Source organism: Glycine max, chromosome 11 (assembly GCF_000004515.6).
Source record: "Glycine max cultivar Williams 82 chromosome 11, Glycine_max_v4.0, whole genome shotgun sequence".
Classification (NCBI taxonomy): domain Eukaryota; kingdom Viridiplantae; phylum Streptophyta; class Magnoliopsida; order Fabales; family Fabaceae; genus Glycine; species Glycine max.
In genome coordinates this window covers 1,179,324-1,206,870 of record NC_038247.2, presented here as the reverse complement: position 1 = coordinate 1,206,870, position 27,547 = coordinate 1,179,324, and the positions used below count along the sequence as shown (strand labels likewise).

Below are 27,547 nucleotides of genomic sequence, written 5' to 3'. Positions count from 1 at the left end.
TAGCCTTGTTATTTTTTTCCCATTTGTCATTGTTTGATTTCATCATAAAACGCAACACTTATTATATAAGGAAATGTAAATAAATAAACAAACTCAATAATTGGGTTGGCGGTGATGCTGACATTTAACATATAATTTGTCTGCAAGACGAATGTGTTGGATGGTTGATTTCTCCCACCTTCCCCCCTCCCTTTCTCTACACACATGCACGGAATTTTTATTTCAGAGACATGCACACTTATTATTGAACACGGCTTAAATTCTTACGTATACACACAACTTTTTTTTAAGGCAATTTATACAAAAATAAATTATTATCTAAATATACCTCCCTCGTGCCAAAAACTACATATCTCCATCACAAAATTTACAAGATTAGACATTTATAAATAGCGTAAGAGAGTCTGATAACATGTGACTTAACAGGCTCGACAACAATCACTATAATAGGTTTTAATAATATTTTAGCTTACTTATATATATTATTTTAGCTTTATTATTACTCAATGTGAGATTTTAAATATAACTTTTTATACCAAATTAAGAATGCACATCTAAAATATAAAATTTATAGCAGTGGACATCTATCAATAATCCTATATCGGCATAATAACCATTAACATGATAGACCCAATAATAATTATATAATAAAAGAGGGTTCTTCTAATTAAAATTAATTAATAATTCAACCCTAACAATTAGGATATAGACTAAGAGTTATCCTTTGCATACAATATTTTAATCTTACTAGTCAACATGACATTAATAGATATGATTATAAATTGAGAAAAAATAAATTATACACTTAAAGTGTAAATTTTTTTACGCTATCATTTAATCACAATTCATTATATATAATAAAATTATTGATTTTTGTGATAATTAGTTAAAAAATGATATCAACAATGATTTATAACTAAATAATGGTATACAATTATTTTATATCATCATTAAATTCTTATAAATTAATCAAGTGTGTTAAAATTCCATAGGAACTTTCTCACTATACCCTCCGTTATACTGTCGGACTCAGTCGTGAATAGGAAGAGTAAAAATAAAAAAAAAAATTCAAGTTTCTTCTACTTTTGCTCAGCTGTTTAGCTGCCTATCTCTTGGAATTACTCGCATTAGAATAAGGCATGATTAACGAGCCCTTTCTTCAAATTTCAGTCTATCCTAAAAATTCTTTCAAGCGTTTTTTACTTTTCAGATTCACTCGTTCCACAAAGCTACAATACATACCTAAAAAGATTTATTTTATGTTTAAAATATACTACAATAATAATAAATAGAGAAAAAAATAAAATTGTATACCTAAAAATATCTTCTTGAAATAACAAATTTTCTTTTAATTATGTGAAAATTCTACGTATATCTACAATGAGTCTAATATCTTCTTTCAACAACCTTATGAGAAATGGAATAATATAGAATAAAGCAGATAAAATTGAGTGAAAGTAACACGCTAGAGTTCCTTCCTTTAAATAAGAACCATCGACTCATCTTTTAGAAAATTAAGTTCATCAAATCTTTATTTTTTTTTCAATTCATATATTTCTTCTTCATCTTATTTTTAAATATATTTGAAAATAACTCAGATTTATCCTGTTTTAATTGCCAACAATTATCTCTTTGGACATATGAAAACAAACTTGACTAAGTCCAACATAGGAAAAAAATTGTTTCTGAAAAGTTCTTTTTATAACTATTTACGGTTAAAAAATTATTCACATTGAAATAAGTTAAATTAAAACAATTTTATATATATTTGAAGAAGAAAGAAGAGGGGCGAATTATATTATTCACTTAAATGATGTGTAATAGTGAGTGTTAAGTTTAATAAAGAGTCATGACTTTATTTTAAAATTTGTTTACTAGACAAAAATTGTGCTGGCGATTAGTAGGTAATGTTCTTTTCCTACCCAAAAGAAAAAAGGGTAGCTAGTTCCTGATGAATCGAACCATGAATAAATAAATAATGGAAGGCAAAAGGCAAAAGCAACAAATAGCTGGCAGCGGCACTTCGTGACTCGGGTAGATAGCATCATAGTATCTAACAAGACAACACTTGAATTTGAATATCACACCATCCTTAGGTTTTTATTTATTAGGGTCTTATTTATTTTTAGGCTTATATAATTTCATTTAAGACAGTGACATCAATACAATTTAGAATATCTTCAAACAAATGAGTACTAACATAAAATTTAGACATCCTTATAAAGGTATGAACGACTTTAATTAACTTCTAAAAAAATCTCTCACGAATTATGAATAAGAGACAGTTTTTGCTTATACATAGGGACAGATGCATGTTGATCATTGTGGGAGCAATTGTCTCCACTAACTTTTAGTTTTTATTTATGTGATTGGTATGTATAATTATTATTTAGTTTTATATTTTAAAATCTAATAAAATAAGTTTATTTATAATATGAATGTTACCTCCATAAATTTATTTTTATTCTCACTCTTTTTTCTCTCAATTAAAAAATTATATTTTTTTTGTTTTTATGTGTATTTTACATACTATATTTGTAATTAATTAAAAAAATCTGTCCCATTCATTTTAAATTAGATTTCTTTTATCTGTACACACACATATAAAATTTTTAATTGTCTATCATTTAAAATCTCTTCTTTTATCTTCATCTTTCAATTAAATTTTAATATTTTTTTTTCAAAATAAATTATCAATAATTAAAAAATAATCTTAAATCCTATTTAATTTTCATTGTAAATTATATATTCGATTATATTTTTTTATTATGTAATTTAATTATAACTAATTTATATGTTAAAAAATATTTATTTATTATTTAAATTTTAATTATCTAAATTATATATATATATATATATATATATAAATTAAACATTTATCTATGATTCATAAACTAAAATATTGATTATATATAAATATTGCCCCACAACAAAAAATTATGGATCCGTCAGTGCTTACACAAGAACAAAATATAATCAACTTTAATTTTATTCAAATTAGTCATTCAACTTTATAATAACAGTGGTTTTTGTCCTTCTGATAGGAAAAAAAAAACATTTGTGCAAAATTAAAGTTTAAAGATTAAATTGATCAAAATCAAAACACGAAAATTAATATTAATTTTTATTAAAAATATCAAGACTAAAAATATATTTTAACTTACTTTAGTTATGAAAAATTATATTCTGACTTGATATCTAACAATTGTATAATCATATTATTCAAATGAAGGACAAATTAACCAAAGGCTGTTTGCATATAATAAAATCATAAAGATTATTCAAATTTAATTGTTACACACTGCTATTCTGAAAATTTATTCTAAGATTTAATCTTTTAATATTCACTAACGTGGATGGAGAATAGTTACTTGACACTCTAACATTTAAGTTAGTATTTGATAGAATAATAACTAATTCTTATATATATGTGATAAAATTATTGTGGTACATATAGAAATATAGGGGTTTATATTTGAGTAAATTACTTATTACACTAATTTTTTAACTTTTGTTACAGCAATCCCCTTATGCGTAAACCTGTGTTTAAAATGTTAGCTGGGACTTCTCAACCAAACTTTTGTTTCTCTGGTTCTGTATGAATCTTAATGAAACAGATACACACTGTCAAACCAACATTAAGACATCACACAACATCATGCGACAAATGAGATGAAAATAATAGATAATCAATTTCTTATACCTATACTGGTACTTGGAGTCGTAAAGAGAAACGCTCACAAAATTCACTAAAATGGTTGCCAAAATAGTAACACACAAAAATTCCCAACCTGAAACGCAATTCGTTTTGAAGCTCCTACGAATTCAAATTTGCAAAATCAGAAATCTTCGATTCCTCAAGAGGATGGTGAACACCGCCTCACAACGTCGCCGTTTCTGATCGTGCTTCCACCACCGCGCTCATCTCTAACTCCATCTACGTCACCTCGCATCGTAGTGAATCGATCTCGTCCTCCTTCACCACGTTCTCGTGATATGACCCCAACCTCACCAACGTCGCCACCGTCCAGATCTGGTTTTGCCATCATTTTTCACTTTGCAAATGTTCTTTTTTTCTTTTCAAAAGTTTTTTCCAAAAAGGCAGATAGGTGTTGCAGATTTGAACACAAAATCCTATTTGTTGTTTCATTATCTGATCTGGTGTAGGTTCAATTTTTGTTATCTGACTCTTTTTTTGTTGAAATTTCTTTTAACAAAAGCTTAACATTATTTGTGTAGAGGGATAGAAGTGATGTGGAAAAATAGAGGAATAATACCAAGAAAAATCTGAATAATTTACTCTTCATATTTTGGTACCGAAATGATGGAGCTGTCATTAGGCCATAATACCTACAGTCATCATGTCTTGCTTAGATAGGTCACGCCCAAACATAGCTACCCAAGTATAAAAATAATCACCATAGATAATACAAAGTACTAATATCATAATTATAACCAATGGAATATATTGGTAAATTTAGTTTCCTCTTTTCCTAATAAAATATGATACTTCTATTAACACTCACCTATTTATTACAGTTTCTTTTATTAACTTAAATTTTAATATAAAATTTCTTAAAATAATTAGTTTGATTGTTAAAAACAATATATATATATATATATATATATATGTTTATTTTATGTTTGTTAAATTTACATTTTCATTTAAAAAATCTGCTTTGTATTTTTTAAACTTCTATTCCTGTCGCAACGAAAAATTATTATGACCAAATGACAGCTCCATGATTTTGGCAAGATATGGCTAGTTTAATACTACATTTTATGGTATTAATAAACTGTGAAATTGTGAATATATATGCACACAATCCTATTCCTGACGCGGATGGGATCCACAAAACCTACTTTTGCCTCTGCCTTAAAATCTCCGTTGACAAAATTAACGTTCGGCATGTTGGATTCGGGACTATTAGAGAGTCCAGTCAATGGGAAGATCTAGATCAGAGATTTACCATGTTTGGTGGAAGATAAAATATGAGATAAATAAATAAAATTTGAATAATGAAACATTTTTTTTGAGAAAAAATAAAAGAATAAAAAAACTAGGTGTCCACAAGTTCTACAGAATTCATAAAGAAATACAACACATTGACCAGTGAGCAGTAAGAAAATATTGCAATGTCTGACTACAACATTCTTCTTGTTCACTTCCACACGATTCTCTACCGAAAGCTCCAGCTCAGTATGTTCCTATGGTTACGGTGGTTTGGTTTCATTCATCACCGTCGAAATTCAATTTTCAAATCTTGCTGGAGATCGGTTGTCGTTGTTCACATTGGTTTGTGAAAGAGTTGTTGACTAAATTCTTTTAAAAAAAGAAGGAACTTTTTAGCCATTTAATAAAAGGACACTGAGTATTGTAAAAGAGAGAAAGAAAAATAATAGTAATAGTAATAATTATCAAAAGAATGTACAGAACTGGGTAGCAAATCGATCATTAGTTAGCAAGTTAAATGCGTGTATGGTATCTGTAGGTTTATAGGCTGAACGCGGATCGGTTTATCCCTCCTTGCTCAACGTCTAGCCTTTATTGTGGGAAAAAGGAGCATGATTTCAGATTAATAAAGAATAAACTAATAAAAAATCAATAAATCGCTTAACACATATAATTATAATTTAGAATTACAATTCTATCATAATTAAGACTGGCTTAAAACCATAATTTTTATATTTTTATTATGTAAAGGATTATTAAAACTCATAAATTTTAACACTATAGATCTGTCATGGGCAAGAAGACATAGATTTGAGTAAAAAAACTCAATCCACATATCATAAATGACAGTGGTAATTATGATGTGTGGTCATTACAACATAAGGCAAGAGTATATAGTAACAATAGAGGTAAGGGGTTGATGATAAGTGATAACAGATAACAATGTCCAGAGTGAAGTTATCAATAATTATTAAAGTAAATTTTCGACAGACTAATAGTTTTATAATAATTATTAAATTTCATTGCAGATAGTTAATTTAGACCATATTACATTATACTAAAATAAATAAAATTCAAAAAATTAAAATTATAACTAACATGAAATCACATTACAATATCCAAAAATTACAATGTAAAAAGGATACATTTTTTAATCCATAAAGAAAACAATTTTGATTTTTATTCTTACAAAAAAATTCTTTAGTTTTCATGTCTCATTTCTTTGGAATTGAATTAAACGTTAAACTCAAATTCTATAATTAAATTTATCCTAAATGTGTTATTGAATCCCTTTTATTTACATACACTTTAGATGTTTATTCCTAAGCAAGCATGATAATGTATTGTTATTAACTCGTCCACATTTATCACACTTAAAATGTCACATCTTGGTGAATAGGGGTGGGTAAATGGGCCCAGGTCCATGGACTGGTCCGCAAGGCTCGCGATCCGCATAGATAACATACCAATTTTTTTAAACGATCTATGATTATGTCATATTTTTGGATCCGTCCCGCTTAACCCACAGACCATGCAGGTTTGGCTCACGGGATACATGGGTTGCCCGCATTAAAATTTTATTATTTCACTATGAAATCATTTGTTGTTGGAGATGTTTAAATTTCATATTTTAAATTTATTACTTGAATTTTCTTTTATTAAGATATTTATTTTATTGATGTAATTGACTAATGGTTAAGATTTTATTTACATTTATGTTAAACTTAATTTAATTGTGTTACGTTTTTATTGAAATTAAAATTTTTTTAAAACTAGACCCGTAGACCGGCCCGTTTGACCTGTAGGATCCGTGGGACGGAAACAAACCAATTTATTTGATTTGTGTAAGAATGCGAAGCGAGCTAACCCAATCCGTTATCAATGCGGATTTATGCGAACAAACCTTACACGAGACGGACCGATCCACTTACCCACCCCTATTGATGAGTGTTAACATCAAGACCAACTTATAAGACAAAGATGGTTCAAGTCTCATAAAGACTGCATATATTTAATCGATGGAAAATCTCAACAATTTTAAAGATTATGCATTAAATTGTATAAAATATCACCAGTTTTTTAAATCATAAATTTTTAACTTGATTTTTTTATATAAAAAAATTGATCTATCAATAGAATTGATATGAAATTCAATATTTACATTTAAAAAAAAAAACTCACGTGAGAACACAACAAGGTCATACAAAATTTAATCTCTTCCGTGCATTGAATAAAAAAAAACTTCGTATCCCATTGTCCAGAGTTTCTTCGCTATGCGAAGGTATGGGGGAGGGATGTTGTACGCAGCCTTACCCTTGCATATGCAAAGAGGCTGTTTCTGGATTCGAACCCATGACCAACATGGTCACCAAGGCACAACTTTACCGCTGCACCAGGGCTTGCCCTCCGTGCATTGAATAAATGGCCCCAAAATTAATGTCTATGAAAAAGGAGTTATACACAATTTTTGAATGACAGGACTTGATTTAGGAGTGTGGGAAGATGTTATCTAGACGCACTTCAAATGTCTATGACTACATTGACTTCTTAAAAAATGAAACCCAAAAAAAATTTGTTGCTAAAAGAATCTTTAGTCTAAGAATCTAATAGCCATATGTTATATCCAAATTAACTCAAAGGAACCAAAACGAGTTTAGTAAGTCAAAGTTAATACAAGTAGAGCATTGTAATATAAATATCATAAAGCATGCAGGCTTTTAGAGTTTTAGTTTCGAACATCAGACAATACAAATAAACTCTTAACAGTCTGAAAGTTTTTACTAACAAGTCCTTGAAGGCAAAGACATCAAAAACTCACTACTGTACACGGCGACGCTTGTTCTTAATGTCATCAAAAAACTGGTGGACATCAGCAGCAGTAATTGGCTTTGACGAGTCTGCAGACTCCTGTCACAAAATATAACAAATAATCAACCACAACACAAAACTAAACAAGGCCATATACCTATCACAAAATATAACATAATCAACAACACAAAACTAAACAAGGCCATTCACCTGTCACAAAATATAACATAATCAACCACAACACAACTAAACAAGGCCTTGCACTTGTCACATTTTTCCAATGGAACTCGTGTTACCTTTCTGAACGAGCAACAGAACATGATATAAGAAATCTATGCTGTGTCTGGGAACATACCAGGAAAGCACGAAGCCCATCTTTCATCTCTTCAATGCCCTTCAAGATCTCCACTTTCTCTACATGTCCAAGTTTATTAAAAAAACTTAACTCAGCACCCTCTTGTTGCTGCAATTTTTCTTCTCTCTTTTGCTTGGCCATTTGCTCATACTCTGCTATTGAGTCTTCCTTGTCTAGTAGAAAAGCAATCTTCTTCTGCTCGTAAAACTCCAAACAATTATTGCATTTGCATAGAGCAAGTCTCCAATTTTTGGAAAGGAACATTGGTTTACCAGGTAAAACTGGGGAAACAGTGATGATGTTAACACTAAGGAGACAATTAACATGCAAATCGGTGCTTTTTGTGCATTGATTTGAAGCCATACTGCCATTACAATTTTCTCCCTGAGACAAACTCTTCCCATCAGATATAGATTTTGAATCAACTGTAGCTTGTACATCATCAACTTTAGGAGAACAACATGAAGTATCACAAGTTGGCTTTTCAGACCGACAAGTTGAAAGGATGTCTTCCAAGACACCTTTGTCCTTGCTAATTTGGACAGTAGCGTCTGGCTGCTTTCCAGCCGCCCATATTTCTTCAGGATATAACTTTAGAAAGAAGCATACCTCAGAGCATGCCTTACATATGAATTCTTCATACATTGGCTCTCCCTCATCATCTTTAGGAATCTGAGTTCAGAAAAATGCCGTTCAAAGGCAAGAATGGCAATAAGATTTAGCACAACATGAAAATCAATTGCAAATAAATTCCATATCAACAGCATCATATTATTTATATCTTTAAATGTCAATTTTGTAGGTTCTCTCAAGCTCAAGTCTTTTTTCTACTTTACAAGGGTTCCATTAACACTTATAGCCTGATATTAAATTTTTCATGCAACAGAAACATGTGGCAAATGGCTGTCAATAACCTAAATCTATTAGTTCAGCAGGACATCCAGCATTCTAAAAACCAATGGAAAAAACCCTTCAGTTTACATCATTATAGATACCTTGGTTTCATAGCTACATGGATTATTATCAACATGAACTGATAGTATGATTTAACATAAAACCTGGCAACTCTATTTATAAAAAGGCCTTGCATTTTTTATTTTCCAAAAACTGCATAAAAATCTCATCATTGAAGACTGAAGTACAAGAAGTTGATAACACAAAATAAAAAGGTTAAGAGAAGCTAAAACATCAAATTCCAAAATACCAACCTCCGCAGAAGACTCAAGACCAAGATGCTCCTCATGAAACCAGTCCTCACATAGACAGCACTGTATCATCTCTACTTGTTCTTCAGCATCTGGATCTGGATAAGGGCGACCACATGTGCAATATGAACCTTTAAAGTTGTGATTGTATGAATTCTCAACATTTTCTACATCTTTATTTGGGAAAATCTTGCAGTAGAATTCACCGAATTTTGAGTTCCCACAATCACATCTGAAGTTTCTTTTTGTCCATAGCTCTACAATCTTCAAAACACAACAATAACAAAACCATAGTCTATCAGTATGGGTATTGGATCAACACAAAAATTAAACTGGGTTTATATTCAAGTAATTAATTATTAGGTAAGTAAAGCTCAAGCTATTCCACATAAAGTGTATCAGTCCCAGTATCATAACATGCCCAATATAAGTAAACATGTAATACAATACAATATTTCACAACACAATCAACTTTATGGTCCACAAGAAAAAATCATGCCACTGTAGATAAATGTACCAATCCTTATAACAAACTACTTGTTAGTTAAAGAGTAAGATGGTAACATCCCTAGTATGTAACCATGGACCAGCAGACTTCAGATAAAATATTTAGTGACAGATCAACAACTGAAAATTTGAGGAAAATATCTCAGGTTCACCAGTGGAAATTAGACATGTGTAATTAATAATCTCCACTCAAAAAACCTGCTGCCCTCATCAAATCAAACATGATTTACCTAGCACAACATGTAATACTCACAATTCAATGTCAAATAGGAAACATTAATAAAAAAATCCATATCCATTATCAGTTCTATGGTAGTGAAATCCAAAATTCTATATTCAGAGGAAAAGAACTACCTGATGACCATCATGGCAAGACAATGAACAAGCTGTGCAAACTCCAGCATTCCCATCTGGAGTGCAGGTGAGGCAAGAGAAAATTGCCTGCCTTTTCATATAACCTTTGCTATAGGTACACTCCTTGCCATCATCACCCCCCAAAACTAAATCAGCTTCCTGCAAATTGAATAAATGAAAAAGCCAATGATTGTCAACATTTCAATCACAGTGTTCTGGGTATAACAGAATCAATCATAACAATAATAAAGTCAACATTAAGTGGAATAGCTTCTGCCTAATCACAATTGTTTATAAAGCTTGATTCTTAGCAAGCAGCCTCTTTCCAATACAGCAAAGTCCACAAGAAGGAAACAATCTCACTTTAGATGCAAATCAAATGACAATATTGTAGTGTATTTCACATACACATTGTCCTGTCCTAATACTCAAAACTGTGCTTGAAACAATGGAATTAAGGCTGGAAACAACCAGAAAAGACAAAGAATAATAAACTATCTTGATTATTAAAGACTATCTCAGCATAAGTGAAAGATTGAGCCAACACACAAGATTTCAGGAGATTTAAAGGGCTTCATTTCTAGCAATCCAGAAGATGTAGGAAAGACAGTCATCATTATACAATAATGCTATGAAAAAACATGCATATGCCACATTAGTAGTAGTCCATAATAGAATACTAGAAAATGGCAAAAATAATTTAATTTCAAATGCACTTCCTGATCCCTAACTTAGGTGATTAACAAAAATGACAAGTAATAAGCAAGGATAAACGATGTTTAAAATTTAGTTGGAAGATGGAACATAATTTACAGTATTTCACCAAACCAACTTAACAAATGCCTCCGCAAAATTGTCAAAACCCTAACAAGTAACTGTCACGTTACTCGCACAGACAGATAATCCAAAATCTTCTAGTGAAGCTATCAGGTTCAGATTACTGGTTTAAGGACCAAAACTCGAGTAACGATACAAGTCTTTGTCATAACGATGGCAAAAGCAAAACATTACCACGCACAGTTCATAATCGTAACAGAGATCTTGGAAATAGCCTTAGAAACCAAACGAGGCGCAAAGAAACTACATCAAATAACCAACCTCAGAGACATATAAAATAAATTCATATATAGCAGGGATGTAGAAAATGACTTACCAGTTCCCGTTCCTCAACTTCCTCCAGGTACTCGCGGATTGTAACGGCCGGTTCAGCTTCATCGTCAAACGTACCGTCCATTTTCACTTGGAAACTTCGGCTTCTGGTTTGGGAGTTTCACGAAACGTTCCTAAAATACAACACAGAGGCCAAAATTAATAAATAAAAAAGAAAAACTAAATCATAAGCATGTGGATAAGCTATAGGCTCCTTTCGAGAAAACCTAGCATGGAAACCTTGGAATGCGAAACCCTAGATTACACGAAAACAAAAGCGAAATTGAAAACGAAGGGGGGAGAATAAAGAGCGGAATAACCACTATTTCACCAAATTTTATGAGTGAAAGACGCTAGCGGAGTGAATGCTGGAATTGCTCGATCAGGTTGCGTTGAAGCTGCGGAAAAATTGTACGGTGGTGAAAGACGAAGCGCGAGAGAGGGGCACTTTGGAGTAAGGAGCAGAGCAAAGTATACGTGCGTGCGTTTTGTGATTTATGAGGTGTGAGAAAGAGAAAGAGAATTAGGGCTTTTATATGGAGTGATGTGGAGTAAGGACCATGCGGACATTTTCCCGCCATATATTCCGAGAGATGCAGGGATATTGGGAGTTTACATCCTTCCCTCCAAATTACCATATAGTACCATTCATTTTAAAATTTATTATTTTTTTCCTCTTGTGAAAAATATTTTAGTTTAGTCACAAAACTTTTTTTTGTATAAAGGGATTTTAATTTCTAAAATATACTTTCCCAATTCCAACTTCGATGAAATTAATCTGATTTAAATTGTTTGTTGATACTCCTAAAAAATCTTTTATAAAAAAGTACCTATTTTCTATAAAAAAAAAACATAATAAGTATATTATTTTGAAAAATAATAAATTTTTCACGCATTTGACACCTTAAAAATGTTAGCAACCTGATGTGTTTAGCAAAATTAACAAATCTAGTTTAAAACTTATAATCTAGTTGATTGATTTAAAATATTTAGTGAAATTAGCTAACAAGTTAGTTAATAAATATAAAATGACATACAAGTTAGTTATTTTTTTTATGGGCTTATGCTTGTTGTCTTGGCTCTTGCTTTACTACGCCGAAACCTGAAAATTGGTTTGAAAGTTTTCGATGTGCTTCATGTTTTTCTAGCCTCTCTTTTTTTTTCAAAGCTTTTCTAGCCATATACAGTTGATGGATGCGTGGGCAACTTCAAGGCTGATGCTTTCAGTACCTCAAAAATTGCTTCCTGTACCTTCCTAGAGCTTTCTTAAAACTTTTGGATTGATCATTCCAGAAGTCAACTAAATGGTATAATGAATTCGACGAAAGCCAAAAAAGGATGCAAATAGAAAACTTTTGGTTCAAGAAGCAACAGCCCAACTTCTTTTGTTACATAGCCCAGTGTTTTTTCTTCTGTGGGCCTCATATATGACCTATTTCACTATTTTTTTATCAATAAATATTAATTATTAGTTTTTATTACTATGATTATGCTTACTTCTTGAATCCAATCATTAGAGAGACTATTTGTTTCCTTTTTTATTTATTTGGGACAAACTAAGTTTGAATCAATGGAAGGTACACATTGTCTAATAGAGTTGACAGGTAGTAACTGATTTTTTTCTTTATAAAAAAATGAACAAGTAGTGTATTATATCGCGGCCCATAGGAGATTGAGTGGCAATAACTGACTTTCACAACCTTGTATTGTCCTCCGAGGGCGTTGTGGATGATTATCACGTCCAAGCTCGACCCAATTATTTATGCAAGAGGAGATATCAGAGGAAGACAAGTAATATTTTATCCTTATTAGGCTCTTGACTCATATACTGACTTCAGAGTTGGAGTCTCTTTTTAGATATTCACCCCTATCATTAGAGAAGAAGCTCATACACACAGAAAGAATAAGAGATATAGGTCGGAGCAAGTCAAAGACACTAAACTTGGTAAGAACATTTGCGAGTCAGAGATACTAAACCTAATAAGAATAAATAGTATTATAAATCTGCAAATTGACTCCATGCATATTCTGAAGCAAGCTTTGACATTTCAACTGGCTAGAGTCCCTAACAGCCAAGAATGCTATGTATGTCCACTCGTGGATCCAGGTTATATAGGGTGTTGGGGCAATTGCCCCCACAAGATTTTTTTTAATTGATCTCCACTCACATAATAAAAAAAAATTGATCCCATAGAAAAATAGATTTTGTCCCCATAAGATGAATTGTTTTGAAATGAATGTAAGAAAATGTAAGAAATAAAAAAGAAAAAATAAATTGACACTAATCCTAATTATTTATTCCTTTAATTTTTTTATAGTATTGACAATAAAAAATCATAGAATATTTTCAAATTATGAAAATACATAAAATATAATTATAATTTGTAAAAATATAAGTATTTTAATTTTTTCTTGTTACTATATTACGTATTTTATGATAGATGATAATATTTCTGTTGTTAGTGATAATATTATAAAATATTTCTTACTCCTTTTAAGAAAATTTATGGATCCACATATAAGATTCCTCAGGTCATCAAGTTTGGTTACTATGTCAAGCTCAATATTCAATCTTGAGAACCCTGGTTACCCACCCCATGCATAATAGAAACAAATGTTTTTTTTTCGTAAATTACTTTCAATAAATTCTGAATTTAAACATTATTATAACTATATTTTACACGTAATTGTTACCAAACATAAAACATTTTTTCACATATTTTTTATCACATAAATATTTTTTAGACGTTCATAAGTTATTTAAAAAAGGTTTAAACACAGACTAAATATCAAAATTATTTTTAATATTAATTTTGTATACTCAAATGGTCTTTTATTTTTCAAATATTACAATTTAAATTCAGCCAAACCTAGCTTCTTCTTTTTTTTCTGATTGGAAACCTAGCTAATTTATCAATTATTAATACCAACACTTTCCATATATGTAAACTAAAGGTTCATGATTTTGAATTTTGACTTACCATTTTTCTTTAGTCCGACTTACCGTATTCAAACTTGAGTTGAATAAAATCATCGATGGTAAGTATGAAGTTCACTCACATAATTTATTTATTTAATTTCACATCTCAATTCCATTTTTTCTATTTATTTATTTATTCATTCTTATATTATAATTTAAAAACTTCATTTATTCAATTTATTTATATATAATTTTTATAAAAAAATCACTGCTTTATATTTGTAAGACACATGTACAGAATTTATCATTATTTGATAATACTAATATCTCTCTTTTATACATTAATATTTATTTAAATTCGGAAATATTGGCATGAAAATTTTCTAGTTAACTTGTATTATTTCTAACAAGACTTTGATTTTTTTTGGAACAAAATCAACTTTGATTTGTTCAATGATACTCCATATGGTTAAACCCATTTGAATTTTTTTTTTTTGGAGCAACTATTTAGTGCCCCTTTTGTTGGTTTTAAACCCATTTGCATATGGTTAAACATATATTTTGTTCTCTTTAGAGGAAAAAGAGGCTCCTGATCATCAACATCAGGTAGAATTTCATTTTTTTTTTTGTTTCTAGTCAATTACTGGACAGGGCGGTTTGCCAAAGAAGTTAACAAAGCATTCAATTGGGTCTTCATAATTTCATTTCATTTATTGCTCTCTAGCTAGCTTCTATAACGATGCAAAGACAAAATATTCCACTGGCACCTATAACCTCTTCTTCTATTCACACTTTTGCACTTCATCTCACACCAGAAGAAGCTCATATACTGCAAATTTGCAATGTTGTGTCTACTATTGTTGATTATGTTTGTTCTCCCTCTTAGAGGGGAACTAATTTGCAACACCATGTCATGCGGTAAAATCAATATTCAATTTCCATTTGGTTTGAAAGAAACAAATCAAACTCAAAGTTCTCATCGGTGTAGCTACCCAAGATTCCAACTTTCATGCGACAACCGTAACTGAACCGAACCATTCTAAACCTCCTAGGTTCGGGGGATTTGGTGGTTAAAAGCATCAATTACAAGGCCCAGACTGTTAAGGTTAATGACCCCGAAGGTTGTTTCCCAATGCGTTTTCTTCACAACAACTTAAGCCTTTCCCTGCACCCACTTTTCACATTTGACGCGACCATTTACAACCTCACGTTCCTCCGTTGTCCTTCCAACATAACAGACTCAATTCCATTCCCGCAAATTTCATGTCTTAGTGAATCCAACTCCAACTCCTCGTTGTTGATATTCTCGTGGTGGCTTCTCAGTGACATGTCATTGTGGTGTGATGAGTGTGAGGTGATATTGTTGGGTTTTGTTTCGAGTCTGAATCCAAAGACGATGTCGTTTTTCTTGCTTGATCTTAAAACGATGATATTGAGTTGAAGTGGAACGAGCCCGCGCGTGAGTAATGTGCTGATGGTGGCCAGGTTTGTGGCTTCACCGGAGACACGGGTTTACAGGTTGGATGCTTCTTCTCTTCTCCAAATCAAAGCCATGGTATGCCATTCATTCCATTCACAATTTTCATCTTTGTAGTCCTTGTGGATGATTCTATTCACAATATACACTATTAATGCATAACATTTTTCTCTTTAAATAATATGAAAGAAAATTATAGTTACCTGATTCAAAGTTATCTGCACATGTTGTTAATAATTCAAAGAACTATTTGGAATATACCAACATGACAAAAAAAAGAAGAAGAACAAATCATATAAATAGTTTGTAATTAATAATATGAAAATCATAGCATAGTTATTGACAAAGTTACTTATAAGTAACATTTTGTTCTGCGTAGGAATTATTATTTCATGGGGAGTAAAAAATGACAATTTCTTCAAATTTGTTGTTGGAATCAATTAATAAGATACATAAAAAGCACACTGGAAAATTTATGAAATAATTTTAATAGAAACAAGACTGTCAATTGTATTAATTATTATCAATAAACTGCCTATAGCCTACACCAATTTCACGCATTATTTAATGAGCACATGCGACTGAGTAACATTTTGTTCTGTGCAAGGATTATATATTCATGCAAAATAAAAAAATTACAATTTTCTCAAATTTGTTGTTGTGAATGATTCAGAAAACTAGTTGGAACATGCCAAAATAACAAAAAACAAAGAACAACTCATAAATAGTTTGTAATAATATGAAAGTCATAACAAATAATTGTCAACAAAACTCGAAACCAAATACGAAAGACATAACATAGTTATGGACAAAATTACTTATAAGTAGCATTTTGTTTTGGGTTGGGATTACAATTTTATGGGGGAGTAAAAAATGACAATTTCCTTAAATTTGTTGTTGGAATCAATTAATAAGATAGATAAAAGTATGATGGAAAATATATGAATATAATTTTAATAAAAATAAGAATGTCAACTGTATTAGCATCAATAAAATGCATGTAGTTTGCACCAATTTCACGCAATATTTAATGAGCATATGTGACTTGAGTATAAGTAACAGTGCAGGAATTATATATTCATGCAGAGTAAAAGATGACAATTTTCTCAAATGTACTGCAGTGAATGATTTAGAAAACTAGTTAGAATATTAGTTGGATTATACCAAAACAGCATAAAAGAAAGAACAATTCATATAAATAGTTTGAAATAATATGAAAGGAAATTGTAGCTACTTAATTCAAAGTTATCTGCTTCTGTTGTGAATGATTCAAATAACTAGTTGGAATATGCCAAATAACAAAAAAGGAAGAAAAACTCAAAATTTGTTTGTAATGATATGAAAGGCATAACATATAATTATGGATAAAACACGAAGTGCATAATAGTTATGTCCATAACGTAGTTATGGACAAAATATGAAAGGCATAGCATAGTTATGGACAAAATTACCTATAACTAACATTTTGTTCACCATAGGGATTTTATAATTAATATTTTATAGCTTGACAATTTCTTCAAATTTGTTGTTGTGAATGATTCAGAGAACTAGTTTGAATATGCATTATAGTTTGTAATAATTATGGGCAGAATTTGGGACTAGGTTTTTGATGTTGCCTTGGATATATCCTGTGGTGGTGTCAAAATAAATCATTTTTGGAAGTTCAGTTGTATTTGTGAAACTGTGGGCAATTCTACTTGGGATTCAGATTGCCTGGAGTAGAGGGTTTACTCAGTTGTTGGTATAATCAGACGCATATATATGTGGCTATTTTGCTTATGAGCCAGGGTTGCACAACGTATCACCCTTGCTCCTACTTGGTTCGAAGTATTAAAGCCTTTGAAGAACAAGGAGGACAATTTGTTTGGCTCCATTCCCTTAGGGAGACTAACCAGGCAGCTGATAAGCTTACCAAATTTGGCTTAGATCTTGGTAGAGAGTTAAGAATTTTTGAGTTTGTGACTCAATTTTTTTATCGAATGCTATTTTAGCATAGGTAAGATCTGTCACTTTTCCGCGAGGCTATTAATTGATCTCTGGGGGACTCTTTTTCCCTCCAATTCGCCAAAAAAATATGAAAGGAAATTGTAGTTACTTGATTCAAAGAGAATAACCCACATGTTAGAGCAACGTAAACCATATCATATTGTATTTTTATGTTAATAATAATATTAAATAGATTTTTATTATTTATATTTACACTTGTACATATTTTAATAAATAGGACATTATGATTGTCTGACAGCAGAGAAACAAAATACTGACAACTTGTTTAATGTATTTTTCTAACATCATTTGTCAGTTCCTAAAAAAGGATTTTACTATCGAATAAGTCTCATACAAATAATTAATTATTTTTCTAAGATCTTTTGTCCACACTAACACATGACTATACAAATAGTGCCATGAACAAAATTGTAAAAATAAACAATATAGCTAATAATTAACCTAACATTAGAATAACATAAATTAAATAAAAGATGTAATGCGACTTAACAATTTCCTTTCTGCAAAGACTCGATAGAGTTATAATACGTCTTTGAAAATGAAATTAAAGAAACCATAGAAAAGTTTAAAACTTAAATTAAAAGAAAAAAATAACATTTTTTAAAATATTTTTTTTAAAAAAAATTCCAACTACATAAAAAAATACATCATTAAGGAAAAATGAGAGATGAAAATGCATGAATCCTACCCCCAACAACTCAATGGCCAAAGAAGATATCTGATTTTCGTCAGCATAAAATAAAGTAATTGATAAGAGATGGCTTATGTTTTAATAATGATATTAAAATGTGGCCATTGATTATAGAACAATATTAAATATTATTTTAGGCTTATAGTTACAACATTTAGCAACGTGGGGGTGTAGCTCATATGGTAGAGCGCTCGCTTCGCATGCGAGAGGCACGGGGTTCGATTCCCCGCACCTCCATATAATATAAATTGCTTTAATTTTTATTTTTTCTTTTAAAAAAACTTATTTCCAAAGTTTATATTAAAAAATTATGTGAAATCTATCAAATTCACATAAAAATAATCTATCAAATTTTTTATATTAGAAGACTTTTTATAAATTATAAAATTTATCAATTAAATTACATTACATTTCTTAAAAAGTCTTAATAATTTTTATTAAATGCTTTGTATTGTTTAATTTTTTTAAGCAATGTATTATTTAATTAGATATTACAATTTTTTATGTGTTTTTCAAAATCCTAATCAAAATATTAATAATACGTGACATGATTGATAAATAATTTTATCCTTATATATATGATCATAAATTTAATTCTTTATTCGTATATATGAAAAATATTTATTAAAAAAGATTAATCCTTTAAATAAATCTTAATATATTAAAGAATTAGTAATTGATCCCAGCTGAAAATATCTTTTTAAAAAAAATCGTCAAAATCATTATTGAATATCTACATTGTCCCTCTTGTTGGCCAAGCATTGTTGATCTTATTCTTATCTTTAAAATGTGAGTCTATGGCGGTATGCCCAATTCTTCTTATCCAAATCCTTGGCCAACTTTGTTGGATAAACTACCAGAAGATAGTTTTATTGCATATTTTTTTCCCTTAAAGCAAGGACTGGACAAGAACTAAAATCTCGGAAATTATACCTGCACAGAGAAAACGAATACACAAATGCCACGAATCATATTGTGAAATTCTGAAGCCACTTTTGCTTTAAACAAGACAGAAAGAATAGAATAACACTTTAAATCGCTATGAAATGTTTGATTTGCGTTATTTCAGTGTTACTTACTTAAACTAAAAAAAAAAAAAAAACAGTGTCACTTACTTAACACATTGCTGATAAAAAAGTAAAGCTCCCTACTTTAGGTTGTACCATTATAACGTGCAACACAGAAATAGGTAGATAAGCGACTAATCACTAATTTGCAAACTGCAACTGCTATTCTCCTAGTCTTTATTGTTCATTTTTACATTAATTCAAGTTTTTTATGACTTATGACCTCACCCATTTTTGAATTTTGGACATAAATAATAATAAAAAATTTATATAAATGATATAAACCAACTATTATTTACATCTATTATTATTTAAAATCGATTTCATAACGTTATTTTTTAATTTAACGTTGATCAAATTGACACTAAATACATGTTTAATAACTATATTTAAAAACACATTTTTACTCGGTTAGTTAAGTTGATGCTTAATCTTTTAGTGTATAATTATATTTTATTGTAAATTCTGTGATTACAATATCTATTCCTTTTTGTGAATTTTTGACATAAATAATAAAAAAAATTATTATTTATTCAAATGATACAATCCAATTGTTACTTATATTTATGATACAAATCATTGTTCTAAAAAAATTGATTTTTTAACATGTTTTATTTTTACGGTAACGGCCTTACTACATTGATTCCTAATTAAAATTGTTCTTTATTTTGTTTATTTTTTTATTTAAAAATTACATATTTTTATTTGGTTTTTATTTTTTTTATTTATTTGAGTAACAAAGAGAAAATTTGTTCTCTTCAAGCCAACAACATTAAATATATATCATATTATTTGTATTTGTAAAATGTTGTTGTATTAATTTAAATTTAAAATCTTCCTTCAATTGAATTTGTTTTTATATTTTTAAGCTTCTTTTGATTGTTTGTTACATTCTATTTTTTTATTATCATTTATATTTTTTTCACTTATTTTTAATAAGCTAAATGTTTTTATGAAATTAAATTTTGAAAATCAAATAAAATTAATTTTATCACTAACTTAATTTTTTTCTAATTAAAAAACAACTTTTAAAATTTTATTCAATGTTACTCTCTTCTCCGTCATTCAAAAAATTTGATATGTATAAATGTCATAAGTGATATCATTTTAGAGAAAAAAATATTTGATGAGCATTTACATCTAAGGACATAGAAAAAAATAATTATAAAAAATATAACTTTTATAAGATTTATGATATGATAACATGTAAAAAAATAAAATATGATAATAAATAGGTAAAAAAATGTAACGATTGAGTTTGATATATAATTGATTATAGATTTTATTTTCAACTTTGATTTAATTTATTTAAAATTTTAACTTGATCTATTAATTGATTTAAGCATGTATTTTATATTCAATTTTTTACATAAGTGTATATAAATTATATTCTTTCAAATGAATATATATAAATTAGTAAACTAAAATTTAAACAAAAAAAAAACTCAATTTTTTTAAAAAAATTGTAACAAAAAAATAAAAAACAATTAAAAAAAACAAACACATAATTTTTTTAAAAAACAAAGGGTGACAAAAGAATTAGAAAACTATTTAAAAAAACAAAAAAACTCAAATAAATAAATAACAAAAATTCTGACCTACGTTTAAAAAATGCCTTTTTTAATAACAAGGTACATATGAATGGAAAAATAATTATATTTTTAAAAGTATTTTTTTGATAAAATAAACATTTTTTAATCTAATATAGGTATTTTGCATTGGCTTAATTAATGCTAAACTCTTTCATGCATAATACTATTTTGATATCAAACATCCTCTAGATAAACATGTATTTAGCTTTAGCTTGACCGACATTAAATTAAAAAATTAATTAACTTCATAACTTAAAATTGAAAAAAAAATAAAGAGATGAGAAATTGATCTGAGAGAATTGATTTCTCACCTGCAAATAATAATTTGTATTAATTGACTTGTATCATTTGATTAAATAATATTTTTTTTAAATTATTTATGTAAAAAATTCACCAATATTTTCCTCACAAATGTATGGCATGCAACGACAAATATTTTTGTTTATAATATGATATCTACGTAATGCACCCATTTTGTATTTTTGTTTTATAAATTGTCGGTCGATTAGGTGTTCACCATTGACCAAACTCTCTACCCGGTCAAATCCAGGCCTTTGTTTTCTAAGGTAGGCACTAATAATGAGAAACACAAGATAATTTTTTTTTCCCAAAAAACACCAAATAATCAGAGTCTAGTTTTTATTCTTTTATTTTAAATTTTCATTCGTTACTTTTAATTTATTGTTTTCTTTCAATATTATTGCACATGTACGGAGAGAAATACTTGATTTGATTACTATGAAATGGAGAACAATATATTTTTCTGCCTTCCAATAATTGATTAGGCTTCTAAGATTCATCTTTAATATTTGTATTTTTAAGAACTTGTTTGTAACATGTGAAATGGAAGGAAGAATTTTGACTCGCAATTTTGTTAGCAAGGAGGTACACGCGGCATTACATTCGCATAGCATGGAAGTTAGGAAAAGTACAAGTATAAGGAGAGAAAATATAAGGTTCTGATCATCTTTTCTGCTGTCCATTTCTAAAACCTTCTTGTACTTCATTCTCAAGTGATCGTCATTAGCTGAAATGGAGATCGTGGTTGCTGCTCTTTACCGTTAATTGTCTTTCCTTTTCTACTTGATAATCTTGTGGATGGTTCTTTTCAAATTTCTGTTGTAATTGCTCTATTTTTGTTTCAATACTATTATACTGTTTCATTGGTGCTTTCATTGTCATCTATGGTCGAGCATAGCGAGCGCATTCATCTTCAACAACTCCAATCACAAGTTGCAATGCTGACAGCGTGGATGGAGGACCAACGTTCCAAGGACCAGCAATTACAAGATCGTTTCGATCAGATGCAAAGATCCATAGAACTATTGATTCATAATCAAGCGGCGACCACTGGTGGTTTGAGCTCAAGTGGAGGTACTCTGAATACTCCAGTTAACCATTCAGTTCTGATTTCATTTGCTACAAATGTGAAGGAAATTTCATTGAGTTTTCTCCGTTTTGATGGTCAATCACCAATAATGGAGTGGATTTTTAAGGCTGAGAAATTCTTCAATTATCACCACACTCCACTCCTTATCAGGATCATGTGAATATTGCTTCCATTCATTTTGAGAAGGATGTGATACCTTGCAGGGATGTGGAAACCATAAGGCCAATGAGACCTTTGTTTTATGCCCCTAAGAATTTCATTTTTTTTTTACATTTTTAATATTTTTTGTCAATTTAAATTATTAAGTGATAAATTTTATTAAGACATGATTTATTATTTGTAATCATTTCTTCATTAATAAGACTACATAATCTTAAGTTATGAATGTAATAGTCATCGTAAATCATTTATCTAAAATTTTAATTTTATTTCAAAATGTTAAAGAAAATTATTTTATATCTATTTTATATTTAACATCTCCTTTACCTAAAAAAAATCTATTGAAATTAGTACAAAAATTAAATTTAATGTCTATGATTGATATATAAAAAAAGATATTTTGACGAAAAATATTAATTATAAGATTACATATTTAGTTAAAATTTTATTTTATGTTGATATTTTATATATATAAATTAATTTAAATCTTTAATTAAGTCAATTTAAAATTTAAATAATATTTAAAATAACAACTCACCAAAATGATGGGATAAGCATCACCACTCCTATACACATGAGAACAATCCTATACACTGAGGGTGATGGGATAAGCATCACCTCTCTACAAGAATAATCCTATATAGTAACTCACCTCAACATAAATGATTTTACAACTAGAAAAAAAGATTAATATAAAAATTGATATTCTATATAATATACTAAATCTCTTTACAAAATTTTGTAAAAAAAAAATCCCTTTAACGGTCTTAACCCCAGAATGTGTATACACCATCCTTATACCTTTATTCCATATGCTTCATCGGTTACAGACGGTAAATACGTATAAGCATTAAAACTTGGTTTATCCGCAAAGATTGAAACGTCTACCAAATTTTGCTGTGAAAAAAAGTCTACCAAATTTCTCCTACGATTACATTTTGATCAAAGTTTTACAGTTTTAGAAAAAAATGACCGGTTTCATTTTAATTGATTTGTTATTATATCAGTGAAACATTAATATGTGTTCTTATTATGTTTTTAATCATTTATAATTTCATTATGAAGTGAAAAGAGAAAATAAAAAATATAAATGAAAATATAATTAATATAAAAGTCGAGGGATATATAATTGTTACTTTTGCATCAAAACTTTAGTCGTCAATTAAAATTGAATGGAGAAAGTAACACATCTTTGTGCGTATGTATATATATATATAATACAAAGGTTTAGGGAAGATACATGGTCTTTACTCATTCTTTAACTAAATTTGAACGTGTTAAAATAAATAATCTATGTAAAAAATGTAACTTCAACATATTAGTTGAGCAGAGGAAAATAGATTTTCTCACTTGACAAGTGATAATTAAGTTAGAGCCTTACTCTCTCTCTCTTTATCCATTTCACACTATTTTCAATTCAATTCTGTCAGTCTCTATAGGGTGCATGTGATATTTTTGTAAAAAAAAAATCTTTCACCTTACTTTCATGCCAAAAACATGCACACTTCATTTTTTATTGTGTCTATTTTTACTTTCACACCTCCCAATTTAATTTCATATCTAGCAAGCATGGATTTAAACATCATTTTCTCTCCTGAAACTTTTACCAGAAAAAAAAGAGAATTTAATGGTTATAATCACCCTATAAAATAATTTTATATTATTATTATAAAAAATTAATATTAATATAATTTTTAAAATAATTTAAAAAATTAATAATTTTTTTTATATAAAAAATATGATTAAATGATAATGTAAAATTTTTTAATTAATGATTTGTTTCTATAAAAAAAATAGCATGGTGCATTAATTATATCTTTCAAATTTATGAATGCAAAAAGGATCATAATGAATTTGACTTCCTTGTCGGTCCCGGTTAAATTTTCATGCAATGATTGTTCAGATGATTCCATGTTTTGTTTTATGTCTTCTTAATTTTCTTTTTGAATCTCTTTCTGATTGTCGTTATTTATAATGATTTTGGCTAGAGCTTCGCATTCACTCATATTCGAGTTCCATGTTCCTTGGTTGTACGAACACGGTAGCATAAGTGCCCCATTCAACAGTACATCAAAGAAAAACAATTCAACCGTTGCTAACGGCTTCTCATTATTATTTTCGTTCTTTTTAATGGTTAAAGTTGTTATACACAAATTAATAAATAAATATTTTATATATTATTAGTGTAAAATATTTTTATATAGATATTTAATAAAAAAAATTACATTACTTAATATAAATACTATATTTATTTTAAAAAATATTATTGTATTATTATTATTACTTATAGTATTAGTTATTTTCATCATTTAAATATGTTGTAAATGTGTAAAATAATTAAAATTAAAGTAAAATAATAATATAATTGATAAATAAGAATTAATATTATCTTATACTTTAAAATGGTAGCTCATTTTTGTTTTGAGAAATATACTTAAAAAAATACTAATAGTTAGTGGAGGTAGGTAAAGTGAAAAGGAATGAGGAGACAGTTGGCTTGAGTCTGATGATGATTGAAGACAGTTATAATATCCCAAGAATACTGCTGGCTCGTCCACATTTGAAGTCAATGAGAAAATCTTATGCGAAAAAGATGGCCACAAGGTTTCGACTTAAACATCTCGTATAAATATTCAAATTTCCTATCATTTGGCGTACAAACTATTGACGTATATAAAAAAATTAATTAAAATCCACTGTTGTAAATGCTTTTTATATTTTCATCTGATTACGTTACTTATTATTATATATGATAGAATTATTAATTCTTATAATAGTTATCTTAAAATTTATTTAAAAGTTTATATTTTTTTAATTATAAAAAATAGTGCATGAGAATGAAACTATATAAGAAATAATTAAACTGTATACTTATTTATAGTAATAATTTTTCTACATTTTTTATTTTCTTTTTACTACATTATATTACTTTTTATATCATTTTAAAATTTTTATCTCTTTCTTTCTTAAACTTTCTACATCCTTCTCTAAAAAAAAAAAAGCTTTCTGCATCCTAAAATAAGGTATATATTTATCATTTTATTTTTTCATAAATAAAAGTACCTAAATTTAGGGGAAATTTTGGGTTCAAATTAAATAGAAAATATATTCAAAATATAATTTCTATTTAAATAATTTAATAAGATGATAAAGTTAAAAAAATGATTGAACAACTATATATTTAAGAAAATTTGAGTCTTTTATTTAAATTTTTTTTTACATCACGAAAAAATATTTAGGTTGATGGATACGAAAAGTTGGGGGAGTAGTTTGCTTGGGATAGGACACTCCTTTCTCACTGTTTGGTGTTTCCGAATGTGAACACGAATCAATGATCAAAATGAGTCATTTAGTATAAAATTATTTTAATCAATCAATATTTTTAAGTTTGAATTATGAGTAGTTGCATTAAATGCATATTTGAATTGATATTTTTTACTCTTGGACGTGCATCCTCTTAAAGTATTATAAAGATGCTTATGAGTCTTTTTAATAATTTGATGTGAATATAATTATATAGGCACATTTAAATGTTACATCGAACATATTATAAATAAGAGTTTTACAATCTATAATGATGTTATTTGATTATAATAAAATTATTTCTAATAAATAAAATATTTATACTGTATAGAGTCTCATAAAAAAGACATTATAAAATAAAATCAAGTAATTCACTGGTTTTCTTATTCGCTATCATAAGAGGGAAATGTTTTTGGTCATATTACTATAAACTTCTTAAGACATGTAATAAGTAATATTGTCTAATATATTTTCTGAAATAATTTTATATGTTTGAAATATTTATTTATTGTAAATCTTAAGTTTAAGTATGTAAAAATAAATACTTATGTTATACGATGCATATACTACAACACTAGTGTCTAAAAAGAAAGAATTCTGGAAGTTACTTACCTTGAAGCTATGAGAATGAAAACGTAATTAACTACTAACGGATTTGGGCGGTTAGAGGATATTGCTTATTTTATTTTCTGATTAAAAGCGTGTTTACTTTACTCACGCAAGCAACATCATCCTTCTTTCCTTTTAATTTCGAGGGTCCATTATTGATACTACAAGTTTCTGGTAGTATCCTATGCACAAATTAAAAATTCTAAATGAAATTGCAAACAATCAAAAGTCCTGGTTACTTGAACAACTTTTCTTCTTTCATCTATTATTCCTATTATTTGAACAAAGAAAAAGATTATCAAATTCATTGTGGCAATCAAATCATCAGAATTCTGGGCACAAATACGAATCATCACCGACCCAATCTGCCTTTTTGCTAATTATTTCCCCCCCCAAACAAGACCATTTGCTCTAATTTTGATAGGTTTGGACTTCATTTGAATTCCAGAAGCTGTGCCAAACACCACGCGTACATATTTCTGCTCACTAAACTAATTTTTTATTAGATAAAATAAAATAAAATGCCACACAAAATATACATATAAAAAAAGAGAGATTCAGATAAGATCGTCAATTTGTATGACACAAATATCAATTTAGGTAATCAGACTATAGTCTTTTTACAAGAATCCAGTAAACGCCAACAATATATAGTGGAGCAGAATATGAAATATATAAAATAAAATTAACAAATACTTCCACAAACTTTGCCTATGATGAGACTCTGGTGTCTTCTGGACTTTGACTCTTATGATCTTATCTGATCAATTCGTCAAAGACTTCAAATCTTCATCGTGATATTCAGAAGAATATATAACATAAAATTAAATAATTTTAACCTTTTTTTTATTTTATAAACAAATGTATGATTGTGTACTTGAATAATCTAACTCACTTTCTAAGGATTATTTTTGAAACAAAAAAATAAGACGAATTTCTCCCCTATAAATTAGTTCTGTTAACCCACGTATTAACTTTGATTTAGACAATTAGACTTGGT

At 28.7% G+C, this 27,547-nt stretch overlaps 2 protein-coding genes and 1 non-coding gene across 6 annotated transcripts; 2 read left to right on the top strand and 1 right to left on the bottom strand.

Moving 5' to 3' along the window:
- Positions 1 to 7,635: 7,635 nt before the first annotated feature.
- LOC100527913 (putative E3 ubiquitin-protein ligase UBR7) lies at positions 7,636 to 11,866 on the bottom strand. Of its 3 annotated transcripts, none has more exons than XM_006590415.4 (6): positions 11,653 to 11,866; positions 11,337 to 11,466; positions 10,184 to 10,342; positions 9,326 to 9,586; positions 8,118 to 8,789; positions 7,636 to 7,861 (listed from the first exon to the last, which is right to left on the bottom strand). In XM_006590415.4, exons 2-6 carry the CDS (start codon positions 11,415 to 11,417, stop codon positions 7,772 to 7,774), a joined length of 1,263 nt encoding a protein of 420 aa, XP_006590478.1. In that variant the 5' UTR covers positions 11,418 to 11,466; positions 11,653 to 11,866; the 3' UTR covers positions 7,636 to 7,771. The 3 variants fall into 3 exon arrangements, with proteins under 3 accessions (XP_006590478.1, XP_006590479.1, XP_003538132.1); XM_006590416.4 differs by having other exon boundaries at positions 11,656 to 11,866; XM_003538084.5 differs by having other exon boundaries at positions 11,664 to 11,866.
- Positions 11,867 to 18,591: 6,725 nt separating this feature from the next.
- TRNAA-CGC (transfer RNA alanine (anticodon CGC)) lies at positions 18,592 to 18,664 on the top strand. The gene has a single exon. It is a non-coding gene; the product is annotated as a tRNA-Ala (tRNA).
- A 3,108-nt stretch (positions 18,665 to 21,772) lies between these two features.
- LOC121173013 (uncharacterized) lies at positions 21,773 to 22,805 on the top strand. Of its 2 annotated transcripts, none has more exons than XM_041006542.1 (2): positions 21,773 to 22,042; positions 22,285 to 22,805. In XM_041006542.1, exons 1-2 carry the CDS (start codon positions 21,930 to 21,932, stop codon positions 22,634 to 22,636), a joined length of 465 nt encoding a protein of 154 aa, XP_040862476.1. In that variant the 5' UTR covers positions 21,773 to 21,929; the 3' UTR covers positions 22,637 to 22,805. The 2 variants fall into 2 exon arrangements, 1 of the variants encoding a protein (XP_040862476.1); XR_005887066.1 differs by lacking the exon at positions 21,773 to 22,042 and adding an exon at positions 22,072 to 22,146.
- Positions 22,806 to 27,547: the final 4,742 nt, after the last annotated feature.